This window comes from Oppia nitens, unplaced genomic scaffold (genome assembly GCF_028296485.1).
Source record: "Oppia nitens isolate AA-2021 unplaced genomic scaffold, nextdenovo-longstitch-racon4-pilon3 scaffold37_pilon_pilon_pilon, whole genome shotgun sequence".
Taxonomy (NCBI): Eukaryota; Metazoa; Arthropoda; class Arachnida; order Sarcoptiformes; family Oppiidae; genus Oppia; species Oppia nitens.
In genome coordinates, this window is record NW_026533218.1 from 68,126 (window position 1) to 91,459 (window position 23,334).

The window sequence follows — 23,334 nt, forward strand, 5'->3', positions numbered from 1 at the left end:
AATATAGTTAGTTATACACACCTCTAATAAAAAAAAAACTATTCGATTATATTCAAAACCAAAACAATACAGTAGTGTATGTATAATAGGCGCTAAATATTACTGTTTAATACTTAGAGGGGGGTGGAGTTTTTTTTAAAAAAAAATAAAAATAAAACATAGACTATATATATGTGTTATATAGTTATTATACACCCACTATTTAAATTTATATGTATATATTAAGTGTAATCTATGATAATGTAATCTATCATGCTTGTGTGGTGCGTCTACTATTTGTTTTGGTTTTGTATATAATCTGACAGTTTTTAATGCACTATCATAGACATTGAAAATAGCAAATAGAGTACAGCATTTGAGTTGGGTTCGGTTTCCGGGTTTTTATTTAAAATAATAAAAAAAAATAATATACATATTATATACCTAAAAACCCGAAACCTAGAAAAAAAAATATTTTTATTTAAATATGTTGATAAAAATTTAACATTTTTTTAAAAAAAAAATATGCAATAAAATAATTATTTATATTAACTAAAAAATTATATATATTTTAAAACTGTCATGTCATGCCTCTATTGCTATAGCAATAGTAAACAAGTACTATATATATATACCTATTATACCACTTGTTTACTGTTGCTATAGCAATAGAGGCAGACATGACAGTTTTAAATATAATGTTTTAGATTTTTTTTTATAAATAATTATTTAATTGCGTTTTTTTAAATATGTTAAATTTTTATACATATAAAAATTAAAATATTTTTATGTTTCGGTTTTTAAATATAATTGTTTTTAATTTTATCTATAAAATAAAATTACTAAATATACGGGTTTGGTTTTAAAAAAAAATTAAAATAAAATACCATTTTTATTGACACCTCTAGTTTTTATTATTATTATTTACCCTGGTTCAAAATAGTTTATATACTATACATCAATTACATCACACACACAATAGATTATTATTATTATTGTATTATATAAACGTAATCTATTTATTACTATTATTATATACATATAATACCTGTATATTAATTTAATTAATTTTATTTATCATAAAAAAACAATTTGTTTTACTATTATTAAAAAAAAAAATTCACTAGTGAATAAAAAAATTAAAAATAAAAATCATTAAAATAACAGTTATATGTGAACTATAAAAACTATTAAATTTTTTTTTTAAAAAAAAATTTTTGTTAAGTGAATTATTTATTTATTTTACAATACAATAAAAATATTCTCATAGTTACAAAAAAAAACCTAAAAATATTTTTTCTTTTTAAAATTTTTATTTGTTTGTTTCTATAAATAAAATTTTTAACAGAATTTTAACACACAAAACAAACAAAAAAATTCTCTTAAATAATATTATTAAAAAATTAATTTATTTTTTAACAAAAAAAAATATACATATTATATAACCACTTAAATATATAGCGTGCGGTTTGATAAAAAAAATAATGTGATAATTATTAGCTAGTCAATTTATCAACAACAAAAAATAATAATATAGTATAATAAAGACAGCTATGTTATTAAAAAAATTATCTAGTTATTATTATTATTATTTTATAGGTAGAGAGTGCTAAAAATCTAAAAAATTATTGTAATGTATTTTTTTTATCAAACAAAACAAAAAAATTATATACATTTATTGTAATAGTAATCATATAATAATTTTTTTTATAAAAAAAAACTATATTTATGTAAAAAAAATGTATTAAAAAAAATCTCTACACAAGTTTACAACTAATTTTTATTAAATACATATTTTTGTTATAGTTATAGTTAAGTGTGACTAAACAATAGTGTGAATATGCTATTTAATACTTATATATATATAATTTAGTATTTTTTTTATATAATGCATATTAAAACAATAAAAATAAAACTAATAGTAGTAGTAATAGTAGTAATGTTGTGCAATCATTGCCAAACCAAACACACTGTGCGCTGGTTTTTAAACACTTGCCAGTGCTATGTATGTGTGTGTGTATGTATGTGTGTGTGTGTGTGTGTGTGTGTGTATGTATGTATGTATGTATGTATGTATGTATGTATGTATGTATGTATGTATGTATGTATGTATGTATGTATGCAAGTATGCAAGCATGTATCGTATGTGTGTGTATCCATGCAAGTATGTGTATGTATATGTGTGTGTATGCATGCATGTATGTATATATATGTGTGTGTGTATGCATGCATGTATGTATATATATGTGTGTGTGTATGCATGCATGTATGTGTGTATGTATATAAATGTGTGTAAAATATGTGTGTGTAATGCCTACATGTGTGTATATGTATGTGTGTATGTATGTATGTATGTATGTGTATGCATGTATGTATGTATGTGTATGCATGTATGTATGTATGTGTATGCATGTATGTATGTATGTGTATGCATGTATGTGTGTGTGTGTGAGTGTATTAGGGGCTAACCCTTTGTCTGTGAAGGTCGTCCCCATGCACACTGGTAGTTGAAAAAATATCTATAGTATAACTACATATACATAGATTTTTTTTTGTACACTTTTGAAGCACACGACTACACATAGAGCGTTGAAACAACAAAAAAAATTAATCATAAAAAGAGTGACCAAATATTATTAATGAAATTACTGTAGAAAACAAAATAATAATATTCTGTTAAATATTTATTTAAATATTTTAATCATAAATAAATAAATAATACAAAATAAATGTAATTTTAATAAATGTGTAATAAATAACTTACTAAAGTAGAAAAATTTTTATATAATAAAATAAATTAAAAAATATTTATTAATTTTTATTTGTAAATTAATTTATCACATATTTAAAAAAAATCTAATTATAAATACTTTTTTTTAATTAATTAATTTTTATCTAGTTTACAATAATCATAATAATAATAGTAAAATTATATTTTTAAAAAAATAATTAATTATAGAATATTACAATTTCAAAAAAAAAATCAATAAATAGAATTAAAATATTAAGGAAATTTACAATAAAAAAATAATTATTATTTTATATTTTTAAAAATTAAACAATTAAATGTCCAGGATTAATATTAAAAAAAAAATATTATTGTGTCATACTATTTACATATATAAAAAAAACATATCTACAGTATACAGATAATAATTAGTATTAAAAAACATTAAAAAGGGTTTACTATCTATACATTTAGCTGCCTGTGCTCTCTCTCTCTCTCTCAATGCCTCCCTGTGCTGCTGTTGCTGAGGCCTGGGCTCAGTACAGCCTTACATATTGTTGGCTCTGAGGTCGTCAACTCTTATTGTGAGTGTGTGTATATGTGTTTGATATATGATGTCGTCATTAATATACACTATATATAGTATATATACTATCATATATATAGTACATATACACATACATATACATTGTGTGAATGTAGCCATCAATTGCTTAACAACTAATCAGTAATATATATATATACACACAAAAAAATAATTAAATAAATTTTTTTATTTTATATTTAATATATTATTTTTAGTACTAAAATATTGTCGTTGTGTTTGTTTAAACTACTCATTCATTCATTCAATTTATATCTCATTTTTGTTTTATTTATTGTTTGTATTKTAATATAAAATATTAATATTAATAATATTAATAAGTATTTCATTGTTTTTTTTATTTCACATTTAAATTATAAATACATTGTTTTCAATCAATTAATTAATTGATTGATTGATTGCATCCATTGATTGATTACCATTGATTTTTTTGATGATTGTTGGTATCAATTGATTGAATCAATTCAACGACGACAACAACAACAAAGGTATTTGATTTTTTTAAAGATAATTAAAACAAAATTTTTTTTTTAACCATTGATTTTTGATGATCTCAAAGATAACAACAACAATGGTCTCAATGGATGCAAATGTATTAGATTTACCACTAATTGATATCGTCGTCATCAACAACAACAACAACAACAACATCAACAACAATATGATGATTAAAATGAAGATATTATTGTCGTCGTCATCGATGGTGACGTTTCGATGAAACAGTAGTCAATCAATCAAAACCAACCAATTGATTCAAATTCAAATCAAATACACACACCAATAGTGTGGATCAATTGGGAGCTGAAGACAACAACAACAACAACAATCACACACCAATTTACGGGTATTTTTTGTTTGATTGGTAATCCTTAAGCCATTATCATATGATATATAACAAACACCACGACCTCAACAACAACAACATTACCATTTGATTCAAATCCATTAAAACACATTACTATTCAATTGTGGATCAATTGGGGGCTGAAGATAACAACAACAACAACAATCACACACCAATTACGGGTATTTTTATTGGTAATCCTTAAACACCACGACCTCAACAACAACAACAAAACGGGTTTATTATTATTATCTCATCTCAAGTATCAACCAATACCTCAAAACCATTTTACAAGACATCATAGGAAGAGAGAGAGAGATATATATATATAATACATACATAACACCACATCAACAGCCAATTCATTGATTGATTGATTCAATTCAATGATTTCTCAATTCATTCACTTATTATTATTATTATTATATATATTATCATAACTTTATTACCATTTATTATTAACCATAAACAAGAGCTCAAACCATTTGAAGCCATTATTATAACTTATATTTGAAGATATACCTCAAGTATCGCTGATCTAATCGTTTGTTCGGATAATTACTGGTATTTTATTAATAATAATTATAATTATTATTATTATTACTGCAATTAATAATAATATAATTATTTTCGTTTTTTTTTAAATATAATATATATATATATATAACAATTAATACATATATATATATATATATATAAATAAACAACTGGTCCGTCACTATTGTATATATATATATATATATATATCGGGAACCGATCCGGTGATCGACTATACACTAAATGAGTACAAAACAACACATCCAACATAAATACAAGACATACACGAGATTTTTACATAATTAATATTATTATATATTTAACTAAAAAAAAAAAAATTATTAATAATAATAATAATTTGCGGGTATTTTTTATTATCTAAACAAACAAACATCATCTCATCAATTATTAATAATTAAATTCACAATTAATTTATTCATTATACCTCAAAAAATAGTTTTAAAAGATTTTTTTTTTAAAAAAACTATTGAAGACATCCACAGACAAGCAATTGGTTTTTTTTTAATGAGACCACGATTTTCGGAGATTAACGACTACTACTACCTCCTCTATATTTGATTGACTAATTGCTTTGGACAGTAACCCAGTACTACTACTACTACCTCAACAACAAAAAAACTACCATAACCTCAACTACAACAAGGATGGCCTCCAACGATGAGACCCATATACTCAACTTAATCCGCAACCTATTGATTGAAGAAAAAGAAAGAGAGAGACTATCGTCGCTAAGAGGCGGCCACTCGGACGCCCTTAACCTTATCAACAACGACCCGAACAATATTGTCGGATCAAACAATAATTCTTCGTCGTCGGCGTCGATGATGATGATGAACAACAATTCATTGCCACCGTTGTCCACGCTATCCGATTTGGTGGTTGTGGCCAACAACAACAACTTGAACAACAGTTCACATTATACTAATGCTGTTCCCACTGCCACCTATACTACCCATACCAACAACCATTATAACAGTACTACCGACCAAATCACTGGTGGTGGTGGTAATCATCATCATCAGCAGCAGCATCACCATCAGCTACTCACCAATACTGGTCTATCCGGTTACGGCTTAAGCCGGCCGACACCATCATCATCATCAGCAGCAAACAATCTAAGCTTTCTGAACATTACGACACCGTTTGACTATCACGGACTGTCCGGTTCGTCGTCCGGCAATAATCACTCGACTATTGGCGACTTACTAGGTTTGGGCACCGGTATCGGCGGCTGTAATCTGACCAACGGTTCTCGTAATGGCAATTGTATGCCACCGCTGGTCTCGCCGTTGGCCCACTCGTCGCGCCATTCGTCCGCCGCTGACGATTCGTCCGATGTTAGCCACCAATTGCTGGCCAGTATAGCCAACAGCTATCCGCCAATGGTGTCGACACCATCGTCGTCGTCGATGTCCAATATGTTGAATTCGCCGTTTCTGTTGGACACTATATCGTGTACGGCTGGTGCGGGTGGACCGGTAGCCGCACACACAGCGGCGTCGATGCATTCATCGTCTTCGTCATCGTCGTCCACGTCGTCGACACTGATGTCGCGTTTTGAATCTCAAATCCGGACCATTGCTAACGACATCCAGACAACCATACAGTTGCATCTGAACGGTCTTCAGATGCGCAAAGAACAACTGCTGAAACAGTTGGAACACATCAAACAAACCTACGCTACCGTACTGTCCATTGCGGCCGCCACTCAATCGTCGTCGGCGGACAGCCTGGATATGGCCAATCTGGGACTGGCGTTGCCACAGATTACGTTCACCCGACCTGATAGTGCACTGTATAAGGCAGTCACTACTTTGGGCTTTCTGACGACACCCGCGCTGGCCGTCAATTGTAACGCTACCGGTGACGGTGTTGAGGCGGCCATCGAGGGCGAGGCTACCTGTTTTACAATAACCACTCGTAACTGTTTTAACGAGGAACTCCTAATTGGTAATATACCTTATTTTTTAAATATCTTAACACACATTATGTAACCTGTTTTATGTGTCGACAGGTGGCGAGCACTTGGACGTTGAGATACTGGTGACTGATCCCACCACCAGCAACACAACCACCAATAATAATAGTATGTCCTCATCGTCGTCGTCGTCGTCAAACACGATAACTATACCCCATTCGCTGTTAGACCACAATAACGGCAAATATACCGTAACCTATACAATACCGCGCGGCGTCGGCGGTCTAAAGCTAGGTCAAGTGCATATATCCGTTGCGGTCAACGGTCTACCAATATCGGGTGCACCGTTTATCGTAGGCATCGAATCCAAACGGGTACGCAACGCCTGGAAACGTATCGCAACGTTCGGTTCGGAGGGTTCACAAATGGGACAGTTTTGCCGGCCGTGGGGTGTGGCCATTGTACGGTTGCCCAACAAAGACGGTTGCCTAAACAATTTAGATCATCAACTCGGCGGCGGCCGACGATCCAGTCAATCGTCATCATCGGTAAAAGAGTATCTGATAGCAGTGGCCGATCGTAGCAATAATCGTATCCAACTGCTCAAACTTACACTAACGTCCAACGGTAACGGTGGCAATAGCAATGGCAATACCAATGGCGGCGGTGGCGGCAATGGTCAAAGTGGTGGCAATAATAGCTTTAATAACTATTCGATGAATTCGGGTAGCAGTAGTGGCGGCGGCGGCGGTGGCAATACTAATAACGGCGGCAACGAAGAGTCGGTATCGATGTCCGTACTGCACGTATTCGGTTCGGGACCGGGCAATCGTCAGGGCCAGTTCGATAGGCCGGCCGGCATAGCAATCAATGTTAATTTGGGTCATATTATTGTTGCCGACAAAGACAACCATCGGGTACAGGTGTGTAATCTCATCAATGCCTCTCTCTATATACCTACCTATTTAGGGTGGGGGAAGGGGTGATCAATACTGACCATTTATTTACCGTATATTTACCTAAACGCACAGGTATTCGACATATCCGGTACCTATTTGTTTAAGTTTGGCGAAAAAGGTTCCCGTCCGGGTCAATTTTGTTATCCATGGGATATTGATTCGTGTCCGCAAACCTCGCAAATACTCGTATCGGATACACGTAACCGTCGAGTACAACTGTTTACACCCTATGGCCAATACCTGTGGCATTGCGGCCAGCCATTGGACAGTCCGCGGGGCGTATCGTTCATCTCAAGCGACAAGTTTGTCATTTCCGATTTCAACAAACACCGACTGCTAATCATCGACAAGAATGTGATCAACTCCAAGGAAGACGTCGCTCCCAAGTATATCGGTTTCGGCGAAGGTTCGGCTTGGGGCGAGTTTCTGAGGCCACAGGGTGTGGTCAGTTCGGGCGCAACGGCCATCTACTGTGCCGACAGCCGAAACAATCGTATATCCATATGGAATTCGGCTACGCAAAGTTTTGACTACCTGGGCGAAGATATACTGGCATTGGATCGGCCGTCGGGTTTGGCCGTTGCCGACAATTTGCTAGTTGTTGTCGATTTCGGCAATAATCGCATTCAAATTTGTCAGCGATAAAGTGATTCAAATTGTTTGATTGATACATACGGTAATTGTGTTTTATCCGTCAAAAATAATTTCAAATCAAATCAAAAATAATAATAATATTATTATTATTATTATGTGTTATTAAACCGGTAAACCTCTACTACTACTACTACTACTACACTATGATTATTATGATAATTATGATTGTTTTAGTATATGTGTTAGTTATGTTGTTTTTTTTATAATTATTTTTAACTTTTTAATATTTATAACTATTATTACTACTATTACGCGGTACTATTGAGATATATATATATTGAATAGTAACTGTTTTTTTTAATATTATGGTAATTACGGTACAATTATTGAAACAGATATTCAAATATATATATTTGAGATAACAATTGCTTTTTATTTAGATATCTAACTATTAATATATATATATATATATATATATATAAATATTTAACGGGTTTTTAAAAGACTCTTTTTTTACACTAAAATCACTATCTCTAATGTGTGTATATTTAATATTAATAACTTTTTAACTTTTTGAAACATACAAACACATAAAAATATATATCTATATATATATAGATAACAATTAGCAAGCAATTAGTAATGATAACTATATATATATATATATATATATATATATATAATTATTTTAATTAATATTATATATATATATATATATAGAAACACTTTTTTCGGGAATCAATGATTTTCTCGAATCTAATTTAATTTAATACAAAACAATACAATACAAAAAAAATGATAATTAAATCAAAACAAACAAACAAACAAAATGATGATAAAAAAAATTATAAAATTTTCTCATTTAAAAAATAATTTTTTTTTTGAAAAAAAAACAAATAACCAATAATTGGTTTTAAAAAATTCATTGATATTTCTTTTTCTCCTTAAAAACTATATAAATATTATATATATTATATATATATATAAATATTTATATATAAAAAAATAATTAAAAATATACATAAAGTCTTTCTCATTAACGATGATGTCTTTGTTGTCGTAGTCTATAATATATATATATATATATATATATATATATATATATATAAACCACTAATATATATATATATATTTGTAATTTTAGTTTTTTTTTAATTGATAAATGTATTTATATTTAGATTTTTTTCTAGTTTTAAAGTTAGGCCACAAAAGTACTTAACTTTTTTTTTAATTTAATTTTTTTTAGGTTTTTGTTTACTTGTTTTGAAGTAAACATAATTAGATGTTAATGAATAATGAATGAAAAATTGATTGATTTTGAAATTTGATGAAATCATTTAAACAAATTTTTTTTTTTTAGTATAATATTACACAAATGTTTTTTTTTTAAAAATAAATTTATTAACAATTAGTTATTTACTACTATTACTACTACTACTACTACAGTGTATTCAATAATATATAACTGCCAATCATTACTAAACAAAAATTTCATTATTAATTAATATTAATTACTACTATATTATATTAATTATAATACGGTTTATATATATAATAATAATTATTATTATTATATATAAACCTTTTTTTAAAAAAAAAAATATTTGAACACTCAATTAAAATATGACAATTCATATATACAATAATTTTGTATTTGTATGACAAAACAAACAAAAAATCAAATCAAATCAATTTGCATTTTTTTTTTAATTATTTAAATTATTATTTACAATTTAATTACAGCAATTAGATTTAATGATTTTTTTTAAATATATTAGTAATTAGTAGTTTAAACAAAAATTAATTTAAAGATTTTATTTAATTTTTAGAAAACACTTGATTTTAAAGCAAACAATTTTTTTTATTGCATTAATGATAGCAAAATACGTATAAAAAAAATATTTAATATATATATATATATATATATATATATATATAAAACACTATTGATAATAGTATACAATGTTTTTTTTGTGGTTAATATTTGTTAACAAACGAAACAAACAAACAAAAAAATGTTACAAATATTTTTACCAAACATTGAAAAAATAAGATATAAATTAATAATATTTATTATTAATTTTAAAAATAATAACAATACAAAATAATTTGATGATAATAATTATAATAATAATAATAACAACAACAATATTGTTTGTTTCAAAAAACTTTTGTGGCTTAATTAATTAATTGATTAATTAATTATATATATATATATATATGAATACAAATTTATAGTTATATATATATACTAAATATTATTATTATATTATTAATATTGATTAATCAATGATTTTTTTTGATTTGTTTTACTCAATTATTATATTAATATTTACCAATAATTAGTGAAAAATGTCTTTTTTTCAAAACAACATAACAAAAAAATCAATTTATTCAATAATAATTTATATTTAAAATATATATATATATATATATATAACTTACTTATAAAAAAAACATTAGTATAACTAATTCAGACATTTTTAAAAAAAAATTGCGATTTCCAACCAAATAAGTGCTTGAAATATATATTTCATTAATTTTTTTTTCATTTTCAATTTAATATTAATATTAAATACTATATAATAATAATTATTTATATGTTTAGGTATTATAAAAATAATTATTTCTAATCAATCAATTGATTGATTGATTAATTAATTAAACAAAAATTTTGAAATTTATTTACGGGTAATATAAGTGTTCTTTTTTTAAACAAAAAAAATAATATTTAAAAAAATAAATATTTAGTATATAACCAGATAATAATAATCATGATTTTTAAGCATAATTTAAAATGAGCTAGATAATAATAATAATAATTATTATTATTATTTAATTATACATAAAAATGATAATTAATTACCTCTAAATTCAGACCTCATTTTATAATATTATATAATAATAATAATAATAATAATAATTATTATTATTATTAAAATAATTAAGATTCCAGACATTTATTATTAATTTTTATATATATATATAAAATAATATTTATTTATCTTGTTTTTTGTGTCTTTAAATTTATATATTATTATTATTAATAATAATAAATATAAATTTAAAAAAAAAGTTTTACATACATATATATAAACATAAACACAAACATTTTATTATATTTAAATATTAATTAGTAATTTTTCAATTTTATTATTATTTTCAATTTAATAATTATTAATATTATTATTATTCAATTATAATTATAATCTTTTAATTTATTTTTAATTTAGTTTTTTTTTAATTTTATTTTTTGAAAATTACTGGAAAGTCAAACTGATATGTGATTATGTATTATAATTAAAAAATGATAAATGAGTGAGAATTATATATATATATATAAATTATATATATATATATATATATATATAGAAAATTGTAATGAGAGGCCTAAATATATATATATGAAAGATAATTACTGAGTGAGTGAGTGGGTGAGTAAGTAAGTAATGATTGTAAGTATGAGTGAGTGATTGGGTAATAGGATTATATAATAATTTATATTTTTTAAAAAAAAATTATTGATAATTACTAATACTGTTTGAGAGAGTAGGTTATTGATTAAGTGGGTGAGTGAGTGAGTGAGTAAATTAATGAGTTATTATTTAATAGTGAGAGTGTGTGTGTCTATGAGATATATATGTATAGTGAGTAAGACTCGCTATTATATATATATAGGTTTACATGTGTTTCGGTATGTGATGTAATTGTTATGATAATTATTTAAATTAATTCAATTTTTAAAAAAATCAATTAATTAAATTGAATTTTCAAAAAATTCAATTGAAAAAAACAATAATTTTCAAAAAATTAATTAATTAATAATTATTATTAATAATAATAAATATATGGTTAGTGTGTGTGTGTGTAAGTAATAATAGTTTTTTTTTATTTATTTAAATAAAAATAATTATTTTGAAAAATTAATTGTATGTTTGGCTCGAAAAAAGCAAAAGCAAAAGAGTTTGTTGTGAATAAATATATATATATATATATATATATTATTATATATTATATGTATATATATTTTAAAAATAAAATGTTTGATTAAATGTTTTTTTTWWAAAAAAAACTTAAATCAAAGTTAAAAAGTATGAAAAAATAATGGCATTTGAATGGATTTATTGAATGTCCCTGTTTGTTTTATTATTATTATTTCAAATTAAATTTATTATAATTATAAAGATAATTAATAATTTTTATATATTTTAATTTATTTTGTTTATTATAAATTATTATTATTATTAAAAAAACAAAACATAATGACATAAAAATATTTTACAAATTTATAGATAAATTATATATATATATTATACTTTACACATATGTATGTATGTATGTGTATATATATATATATATATATGTCTAATGGTTATTGAGTGATAGATAATTTATATATATATATATATTTAAACCAATATTGTATATAAATTATGATTTTTTATTTAACAAAAAAAAAGATATAATAATTTAACAAAATGAAAAATATATGTGGAGTTTATTATAATTGATTTTAATTATTATTAAATTTTTATTGTTGTTGTTGTTGTTGATTGATTGATTGATTGATTGCTTGATTGATTGATTGTAATAACCATTAAATATATATATATATATGTATAATGAAATAATAATTTTAATTATCAAAACTTTTTTTTTTAATTATATAATTGAAAACAAAACAAAATTTAATTAATTAAAAAAAACACTAGTTTTAATCTCAATCTCTATTTGCAAAAATTGCAAAAAAATGTTTTACTACAACTACTATTACTATTACTATAAAAATTATATAATAATTTTAATAATATTATAATTATAATTGACATATTTGATGATTGAACTCTCTCTCTCTCTCTGTCTCTCTCTCTCTTTATATATATATATTGTAATTTAAACAACAAAAATAAAAAACTATTGGATAATAATAAATAATAAAAATAAAATAAAAAGTTTGAAAAAAATAAGTTTTGTGTCTTTTATTTATTTATTTATATATTTTTGTTATTTATATAATAATAAATACTATGTGTGTCTCTCTCTCTCAATGTGTTTTTTTGTTGAATAATAAATTTGATAAAATATTATAATAATTTTTTTTGTTGAAGGGATAAAACACAAAAAAATGTATTATACAGTATACAACTGTTATATATAAGCAACCAATATATTGAATATATATATATATATATATATACTGTATATATATATAATAAATAAATACTAACCATTCGTGACATAGTGAGGGTTATCTAATAATAAAATCAAATTTTCAAAATCAAATTTATCATTTATTTTATAGATAACTTTGTTATTTAATATTACATTATAATAATAATAAGTAACAAATTTATTTTTTGGTCACATATATATATATACAGTATATATATATACAGTATATATATATATATATATATGAGGATGAGATTCAGCAAACATGTCGACTGCAAACTGGTCGTACAGTTTTTGAAGTAGTAGTAGTAGTAGTAGTAGTGATGAAAATATTATATATATTTAGTATACATATATGTATGTATAGGGAAGGTAGGGGGAGGAGGGGGACATCATAATCATCGCCAGTGATGGTAAATATGATTATGGAAATGGATGCAAAAATATACTGTATCTTTAAATATATATATATATATATATATATATATATATATATATATATATATATATATATATATATATATATATGAAATACACATATACAGTAATATATATATATATATATATACGGTTTGGTTTGTCGTAATCAAGTTTTATTTTATTTTTAGTTTTTTTTTAAAAAAAACCAAATGTCATACAAAAATACAAAAAAAATCAATTGGGATTTTATACCCACAGTGTGTTTATTACTGTATATACTAAATATATAATATATATAGTATATATATATATAGTTGATTTTATATCCATATTTACTATTACTAAATATTGAATCATATATTTTTTTGAATATACTTTACGCAACTAAACTATTACTAGAAAATATACAGCAATTATTTGATTTTTTAAAAATATTACAAATGTTTTCAACTGTTTTTTTAAAAAAAAAATAATTATTAGTATAGTATAGTAGATATGATGAATCATTGAATACCTAACTGATAGTCAATTTTAGTTTAATTTAAAGTTAATATAAAATACATTAACATTTAATAAGTCATACAATTATTTTTATTAAATTTTTTTCCATTTATAGATATATAGATATATAACATATTTATATTAGTAAATCTCATAATTATATATTAAAATTTTATATCCTGGTTAATTTGTTGTTGTTGTGTTGATTATTGTGCAATGTGTGATGCAATCGCCCGGTGCCCGATATTTAAAAAACCGATAAATTATTTTTTAGGTTTGGACTTCAATTTTTTTTTAAAACTATTTTTAAAACTATTATTTAGAAATTTATTATTACTATTATTTATATATATATAAGCAGGTAATGTAGTTTTGCAGCAAAATGTTTGCCTATATATACTATATATATAGTGTCTGTAATACTGTATATAATATAAAAATAAATTGTTGTCCAATAATACTCCCCAATAGTGTTTGTATATATATATACTTTTATCAACCGTTTTGTTAATAAATATCTAAACACTATATATATACATGTATACTAAAAGTATATATATATATATACAGTATACAGTATATATATATAACTTATTTTTGAACACATTTCCCGAAACACTTTTAGTGTCAAACAACAAACATTTGGATATTATGTTTGCATTTGTATACTATATTTGTATATATATTTGACAATTCAATTGACAAATACGACATCAATTGACAATTATTTATTTATGTTTATACTACTGTTATATATTTGCAAACATTTTCAATTCAAATGTAAAACTATTTTTAGACAACAAAAAAAAAAGATTTTTATATTTTAGTTTATTTATTATAAATTGTTTTTTAGGTGTGTGTGTGTGTGTGTGTGGGTGTGTATGTATATATGTATGTATGTATGTGTATATATATATATATATATATATACAGAATCTATATTATAGATAATATATAAATTATTATTATTTTATTAATAATTTTATCTAATATAACTCTAAAATATTATATTGTTATTATATTAAAATATATTTATATTATATTTATAAAAATAACAATTGCATATTATTTCAATATCTAAAAAAATTAACTTAAAATTATATATATATATATATATATATATATTTCTATAGCAATCATATTAACAATACAATTGACATTATTAGTATTATTTTGTTATTTTTTTATAGATAATTAGTGATATATTTATATAATAACTATAAGTTACATACATTAAACACATTATACTACAGTATATACTATTATAGTTATAGTAATTGATGTAATTTATATAATATATTATTTAATATATAACATTGTTATATACAGTATATGCCAATTAACATAACTAAAATATTTTGCGATTATTGTGTTGAAACAGTTGTTACATAAGTAATAAAAAAAATTATTATTATTATTATTATTATTATTATATATTACAACTATATATAATAATACAGAATATATTGCATATAACAACAACAACAATATGTATTACAATTTATACAATATATATATAATAATATAATATTATGTATTTTTATTAATAATATACAGTATTATTAAACAATCAATAAAAGCTAACTATTTTTCAAAACATACACACATTTTATTAATCATTAAAACAATAGTATTATATTTACAATACAATACAATACAATACAATATACAATATGTGTCTATAATTTTTGTTCAAAACATTTGTCTACTCTCTCTCTCTCTCTCTAATGGGTGACAATGTATGGGAGTTGAAATGTATATACAATATATATATAACATGTATTATATATATATATATATATATATATATATATATATTGGTAATGGTAGGGGCGGTCATACATCTCATAGATATTTACGTGGGGGCAGACATCATAAGGAAGGGGTCGCCAACAACAACAGCATCTCAGAGAGAGAGAGAGAGAGAGAGAGAGAGAGAGAGAGAGAGAGAGAGAGAGAGAGAGAGAGAGAGAGAGAGAGAGAGAGAGATTTGATTGCATGAATGGCTGACTGTTTTTGCACAATCAAAACAATACGCTTTCTTCCGGACCATTACTCGCCAATGGATCTCTCAAATGTTGACTATAGTAGTAGTAGTACTGGTGCTATACATACATGTGCTGTGCTATATATATATGGCTATAATATGGATGGAGATAATCTATATTTATATACGGTATTAGCAATCTATATATATATATATAGTATTTTTGGGCATTTTTTTGTTGGTTGTTGGTATGACTCGGATGCCATCCGATGTCATGATGTCATTGATGATGGCATTCACTGATTATATCCAATACATAAAACACACCATTTGTTTTTGAACATTGACTATAAAAGCGTATACACACTTAGGACAGTCATACACACACACACACACACACACACACACACATACATACACACACACACACACACACACACATGACTGTAACGACAATTATTATTTTCCTGACCTATATATACTGTATATCAATATATATTAATATATTAAATATATATATATATAATACACAATATCTTTGACTTATTGAACTGAACTAAACATTTATTGGTATAAAAATTTTTATACCAGTATTAATAGATAGTTTACTAAAATTTTTTTTTTAAAAAGTAAAATATTTATAACACACACACACACATAGAAAATTGAAAGTTGGAAAAAATTCAATATATTGTACATCAAAAAAAAAATCAAAATAAATAAAAACAAAATTAACAAATAAATAGTATATAATTTTGATATTATAATGTAGTTTAATAATGATTTTTAAATGAATTACTGTATTTTTGCGATTATATTAATAGTAAAAATTTCAACAACAAAAAAAAAGATATTAAATACAGGATATATATATAAAGTATTAATAATAATATACTATTGAATATATATATATATATATATATATATATATATTACTTGAAGGCTTGTCTGATCACCAAAAAAGTATATATATATAATAAATACAATATAAGGGCAGAGATTACTACTACTACTCCCTGAGCTGTGAGTGTGTGCGACAAACATGTAATTGCAATTTGTTTGCCAAAGAAGTTATGATTTTTAAATATATATATATTTATATAATGTTAGCTATCGATAGTTAAGCACCAAAAACGACAACTAATGACAACTACTCTCTCTCTCTCTCTCTCTCTCTCTCTCTCTCTATATGTATGTATAATATGTATGCAATCAAATCTCTCTCTCTCTCTCTCACACACACACACACACACACACTCACTATCACTATCGGCACACTACCAGTGCTGCACCAGTAGTACACAGTATAGTATGATTTGTGATGAGATGACAACTCAATTGTGATGATGATTATAGCTTTGAGCTAGCCAGATTAATATCACTTAACATGGGTGTGTGTGTGTGTGTGTGTGTGTGAGTATGTATACCTCCCGGTGCTCTAACAACAGCATCAGCAGCAGCAGCTAACTTGTGTGTGTGTGTGTGTTGAATGTGTAATAAATACTGTATCACTTTTGATCACTTTTATGTTGCACACACATACACGTGCAATTGTCAATTGTAAATGTGAACGATTTGCCACACGTGATGACACGTGTCGGTTAACATATATATATATATATATATATATACAATGTATATATACATCAAGTATTTGCTTATATATATATATGATATATACATATATATAACCCATTGGAGAGAGAGCCGTTTGGATGACTTTGTATTATAATAGTCGATGATATAGTCATCAAATAATATAAAATATTAAAAAAAAAAAATCTTTTATTTTTCAGCCACAATACTATACTGTCATCATTTGTATTGACTATTGATTTGTGAACAAACAAAAACTAAATACAATATTATCTAAAATTATAATCATTTTGTTAAACATTTGCTGAAAAATTGTTTTTATTTTATTTATCCAGATATTTGTATTATATATATGATATATTCAATGTTATACTCTTTTTTGTTTTGTTTAATATATATAATAATATACTGTTATATTATTATTGTGATAATCATCTACTAGTTGTTAATCTATCAATATTATACATATAGATTATACATACATACATGTATATATATATTAATATTATTGTATTTGTATAAAAGTTTGATATCTGGGAAAACATTTTTCAAACAATGTATTTCAAATGTTGTTAATCATTTTTGATAAATACAACAAACAATATAGTTTATTATTAAGGATATATATATATATATATATATATATATATTAATACAGTAAATGTTTTATTATTATTATTATTATCACTTTTCTACAATATCTTTTAACAATATGATAAATATATATATATTTACGCAATGTATTAATATATATATATATATATATATATATACAATATATATTTAAATATTTAACATTTACTCTATATATATATACATACATAATATTATTTGCATTATTACCATACAATACATAATTTTTTTTTTAAATTGAAAATCATATATACTGTATATTGAAACAATTATTTTGTTTGAAATTAATACTATTGACTATAAATTTTTAAAAAATTTTGTTGTTATTAATGATAACAAAATATAAATGTTATTAACACATACACACACACTTGGATGTCAAACACGGTTATCGTCAATATATATATTGATAAGGGGTTGGGTGGGTGTCTGGGGGTGGGGGTATTCAAACAGTACAGTACATACACAATACATGGGTTCACAATACAGGTTTTTATTTTTGGTTGATATAAAAGTGAGATAAACTATAATACATTATATGAGATATAGATAGATATATATAGATAGATAGTGTATGTGATAAATATGAGGCCAGTCGGGTCTATAGTTGCAATGTATGATTGTATAGCTGCAAGTGCTGGCAGCAGCAGCAGCAGTAGCACAGGGATCAAGAGCCATGTCCATTTGTCCATTACTGATAACATTGATGGGGGATGGGGGTGGAAGGGTAGGGGGGGAAAGATAACACACATACACAACCATTACATAATTGACAAGACATTACTGTCATTGACAATGGGGTCGGGGCTAACAGCAAACATCATATCATCACTAAATACATTGATATATATATATATATATCGATATAATATAATAAAAATTATTTATTATATTATTTATATCAGAAAAAAATGTCATAATTTCTAAATATGTCATATCTTTTATTAAAAAAAAATAGTAAAATACTGTATAATATTTTACAACAAAATATATATATATAGTATATCTATTAGCAATCTATTCACTAATTATATAATATTAGGCCAACTAAAAAAAAATTAAACACAATTAAAAACAAATATCATTACTATACTACTGTATTGTATAATATTATATACAAATTTTGTTATCTATATTAATAATAATAATATACTGTACTGTCTATATATATATATATATATATATATATATATATATATATATATATATATATATATATATATACTGTATATATCTAATAGTTAGCAAAATATAACTATACTATACTTCTATATCTCCTTATCATTTAGTTTAAAATTAATGACTACTAACTATACTAATAAACATGTATTACAACTATTTTTATGGTCATTTTCAAAAGCATTTGGTTAGTATACTATATATACTGTATATATATACAGTATATACAGTAACAACTGATTGTTACATATTATCATTATTATTATTATTATAACAATGAATTGAATATACACATATATAACAAAAATGATAGCATAGAAATAATAGTTGATGATTACCAGCACTGGTATGTATGGATACAGTACTGTATATGTCATATATATATGAATGTATGTATGAATTATCTATCTATATATATATATACCATATACTATATATATATAAGTATGTGTTGTACCGCAATTGTGTTTCATCCTTACATGTGCTGATGTGCACATCCATCCCAACTAATCATTTTCGCTCAGATAAGTCCAAATGAAAATATATGTACACACATATATATATACCGTAATAACATATATACATACATATACTATATATATATATATATAATATAGCCGACTGTCCTTTTGAAGCGCTCGTTAATAATGACAGCAATGATCTCTCTCTCTCTCTCTCTCTCTCTCTCTCTCTCTCTCTCTCTCTCTCTATGTATGTATAGTATTATTCTGTATGACATACATATCATATCATACATACATACACATAGAGATCATATAGTTTTCTCAACAACAACACAATTACCAGTAGAGAAACAGTCGGTGTGTTGTTATCTATTTGGTAATACCCTTATTGTTGTTGGCCTTTCTTATTATAAGGACTAGTAGTAGTAATAGTCGTCACATACATACACTAGAAATTTGTTACAACAAAAATGCCTTTTCCTATGTATGACACGACAATGATATTTGCTATACAATAGTGTTTTACATTGAAATTGAAATGAAAATAATAATAATAATAATAATTTCAAGCCTTGATATTCATTCATTCATTTTATTCAGGATATCTATCCAATGCCTCAAAAAAACTATTGTCTATTATTTCCTTATTAATAGTCCAATGAGTATACTGTATGTATTGTATGTATGTATGTGTGTGTGTGTGTGTGTGTGTGTTGTGCATATGTATGTATTTTTTTGTGTATATATGTATGTATTTTTGTGTGTGTGYTGTGCATATGTATGTATTTTTTGTATATATATGTATGTATGTATGTGTGTGTATTGTGCATCTGTATGAATTTTTTTGTATATATGTGTATATGTGTGTGTGTGGATATGTATGTATGTTTGTGTGTGTGTGTTGTGCATATGTATGTATTTTWTTTGTATATATGTATGTATGTTTGTGTGTGTGTGTGTGTGTGTCTGGATATGTATGTATGTGTTTTCATATGTATGTATSTATRTATATGTGTGCAAATGTATGTATGTGTATAGAAAATAATAATAATAAGATAAAAAAAACTTTTTTTTTCAAATTTTGAATATAATTGTGTATTTGATATTTACAATTTGTTATATACACTTACAGTACAAATAATAAAAWAATAATAATAATAATAATAGACTAGACTATTAATAATAGCTAACTAATGTAAATATTGCATTAATTATAACTAACTGTAAGGCAAGTTAAATAATAATAAAAAATTAAATACAATTTTTTAATGCGTGTATAGTATTATTATAATACTGTAAAAATATTATACAGATATTGAAAAATAATTAAAAGATTCAATTTTTTTATTATTTGGATTAAAATAACAATAAAAAAAATATTTTATTAATATAATTACGATTATAGAATATAAAACAATTTTTTTAAAAGTATATATTTGTACATAATTTATATTATTTAAAAAGTTGTTTATATAGTATATATATATACAGTATATATATATATATATATATATATACTTTATTATACAATTTAGATATTATTAATAAAATTGCAAAATCATTGAAATTTGAGCAAAAATTTTAAATTTTTAACACTATTTAATAGTTAATATATAGTAAAAGGAGTGAAAATATTAATATTATATGAAAATCATAAGTTATAACGAATTGAATTATATATATATATATAGAAATATTATTAATGTTTTTGAAATAATGGCATACAATATATGGTGTAAGATATGAAGTATAGTGAGTGAGTGAGAGAGAGAGARAGAGAGAGAGAGAGARAGAGAGAGAGAGAGAGAGAGAGAGAGAGAGAGAGAGAGAGAGAGAGAGAGAGAGAGAGAGGCACCAGATTTGGTGACAATCGACACAAATGCAGGCAAAGATTTATTCAAATGGATATAATTTGATTAGCATTGAGGCATAAATTGCATGTCAGACTCACACACACACACACACACACACACACACACACACACACACACACACACACACACACACACACACACACACACACACATACATACATACATACATACATACATACACACACACACATACATACACACACACACACACACACACACACACACACATACATACATACATACATACACACACACACACACACACACACACACACACATACATACACACACACACACAACACAACTGTGCCGTATGAACACCAAGATATTGCTGAGAGAGAGAGAGAGAGAGAGAGAGAGAGAGAGAGAGAGAGAGAGAAAGTATAGTATAGTATCACCAGTTTATACCAGATTTTTGTATTAACCAAATGTTTTATATAATAAGTTTTGATGCATCAAATGTGAGTTCAATACCAACCAACTAACAAAAAAAAAACAAAAAAAAAACTGTATTTCCAAATACAGTATTTTTATTATTAGTATTATATATTAAATAGAAAGAGAGAGAGAGAGAGAGAGAGAGAGAGAGAGAGAGAGAGAGAGAGAGAGAGAGAGAGAGAGAGAGAGAGAGAGATTGAATCCCTTTAATCTAAATATCAGTTTTGTAATATTTTGAAATTAAACGCAAACAAAAAAATGAATGTTTAATATAAAAATGTAATTTTTATTATATATTATTTTTTATCAAAAAATATAGATAATTTGATTTTATAAAAAATACAATTTTTTTATTATCTTATATTATTATTAGTAAACAGTATATTTGTCTAAATAATAATAATTGTTATAATTTTGTTTAATATCAATTTAAAACTATCATATATACAGTGAAATTTAGATATATATATATTAAATTAAATTATTTAAACAAAAAAAATTGTGGTAATTTCATCAACAACAAAAAATTTCATACAATTATACAGTGATATACAGTGTAGTGTAAAATATATTTAAATAACATTTATACTAAAAAAAATTTTTGAACAAATTTATTATAAATTTATTAACAAAATATTATATATAATAAGCGTGAAAGTGATACCACCTTTAAGTCTATATTGAATTTCTCACAAATTATTTAAATACAAATATATATATATATATTGAATGACATAAATAGCTAATAACTTATATACAATGAGAGAGAGAGAGAGAGAGAGAGAGAGAGAGAGAGAGAGAGAGAGAGAGAGAGAAAGAGAGAGTAAAATATAATATAAAACCTAAAGATTTTTTTTTGTATCATTGATTTCTTTCATTCAATTTT

General features: G+C 24.6%; 1 protein-coding gene across 2 annotated transcripts; it reads left to right on the forward strand.

The window, feature by feature from the left end:
- Positions 1 to 5,112: 5,112 nt before the first annotated feature.
- LOC128957149 (E3 ubiquitin-protein ligase TRIM71-like) lies at positions 5,113 to 8,349 on the forward strand. 2 transcript variants are annotated; one of them, XM_054302869.1, is made up of 4 exons: positions 5,113 to 6,663; positions 6,728 to 6,799; positions 6,860 to 7,554; positions 7,663 to 8,349. In XM_054302869.1, the coding sequence occupies exons 1-4, from the start codon at positions 5,358 to 5,360 to the stop codon at positions 8,233 to 8,235; spliced, it is 2,646 nt and encodes an 881-aa protein (XP_054158844.1). In that variant the 5' UTR covers positions 5,113 to 5,357; the 3' UTR covers positions 8,236 to 8,349. The 2 variants fall into 2 exon arrangements, with proteins under 2 accessions (XP_054158844.1, XP_054158843.1); XM_054302868.1 differs by having other exon boundaries at positions 6,728 to 7,554.
- The last annotated feature ends 14,985 nt before the right edge of the window (positions 8,350 to 23,334 follow it).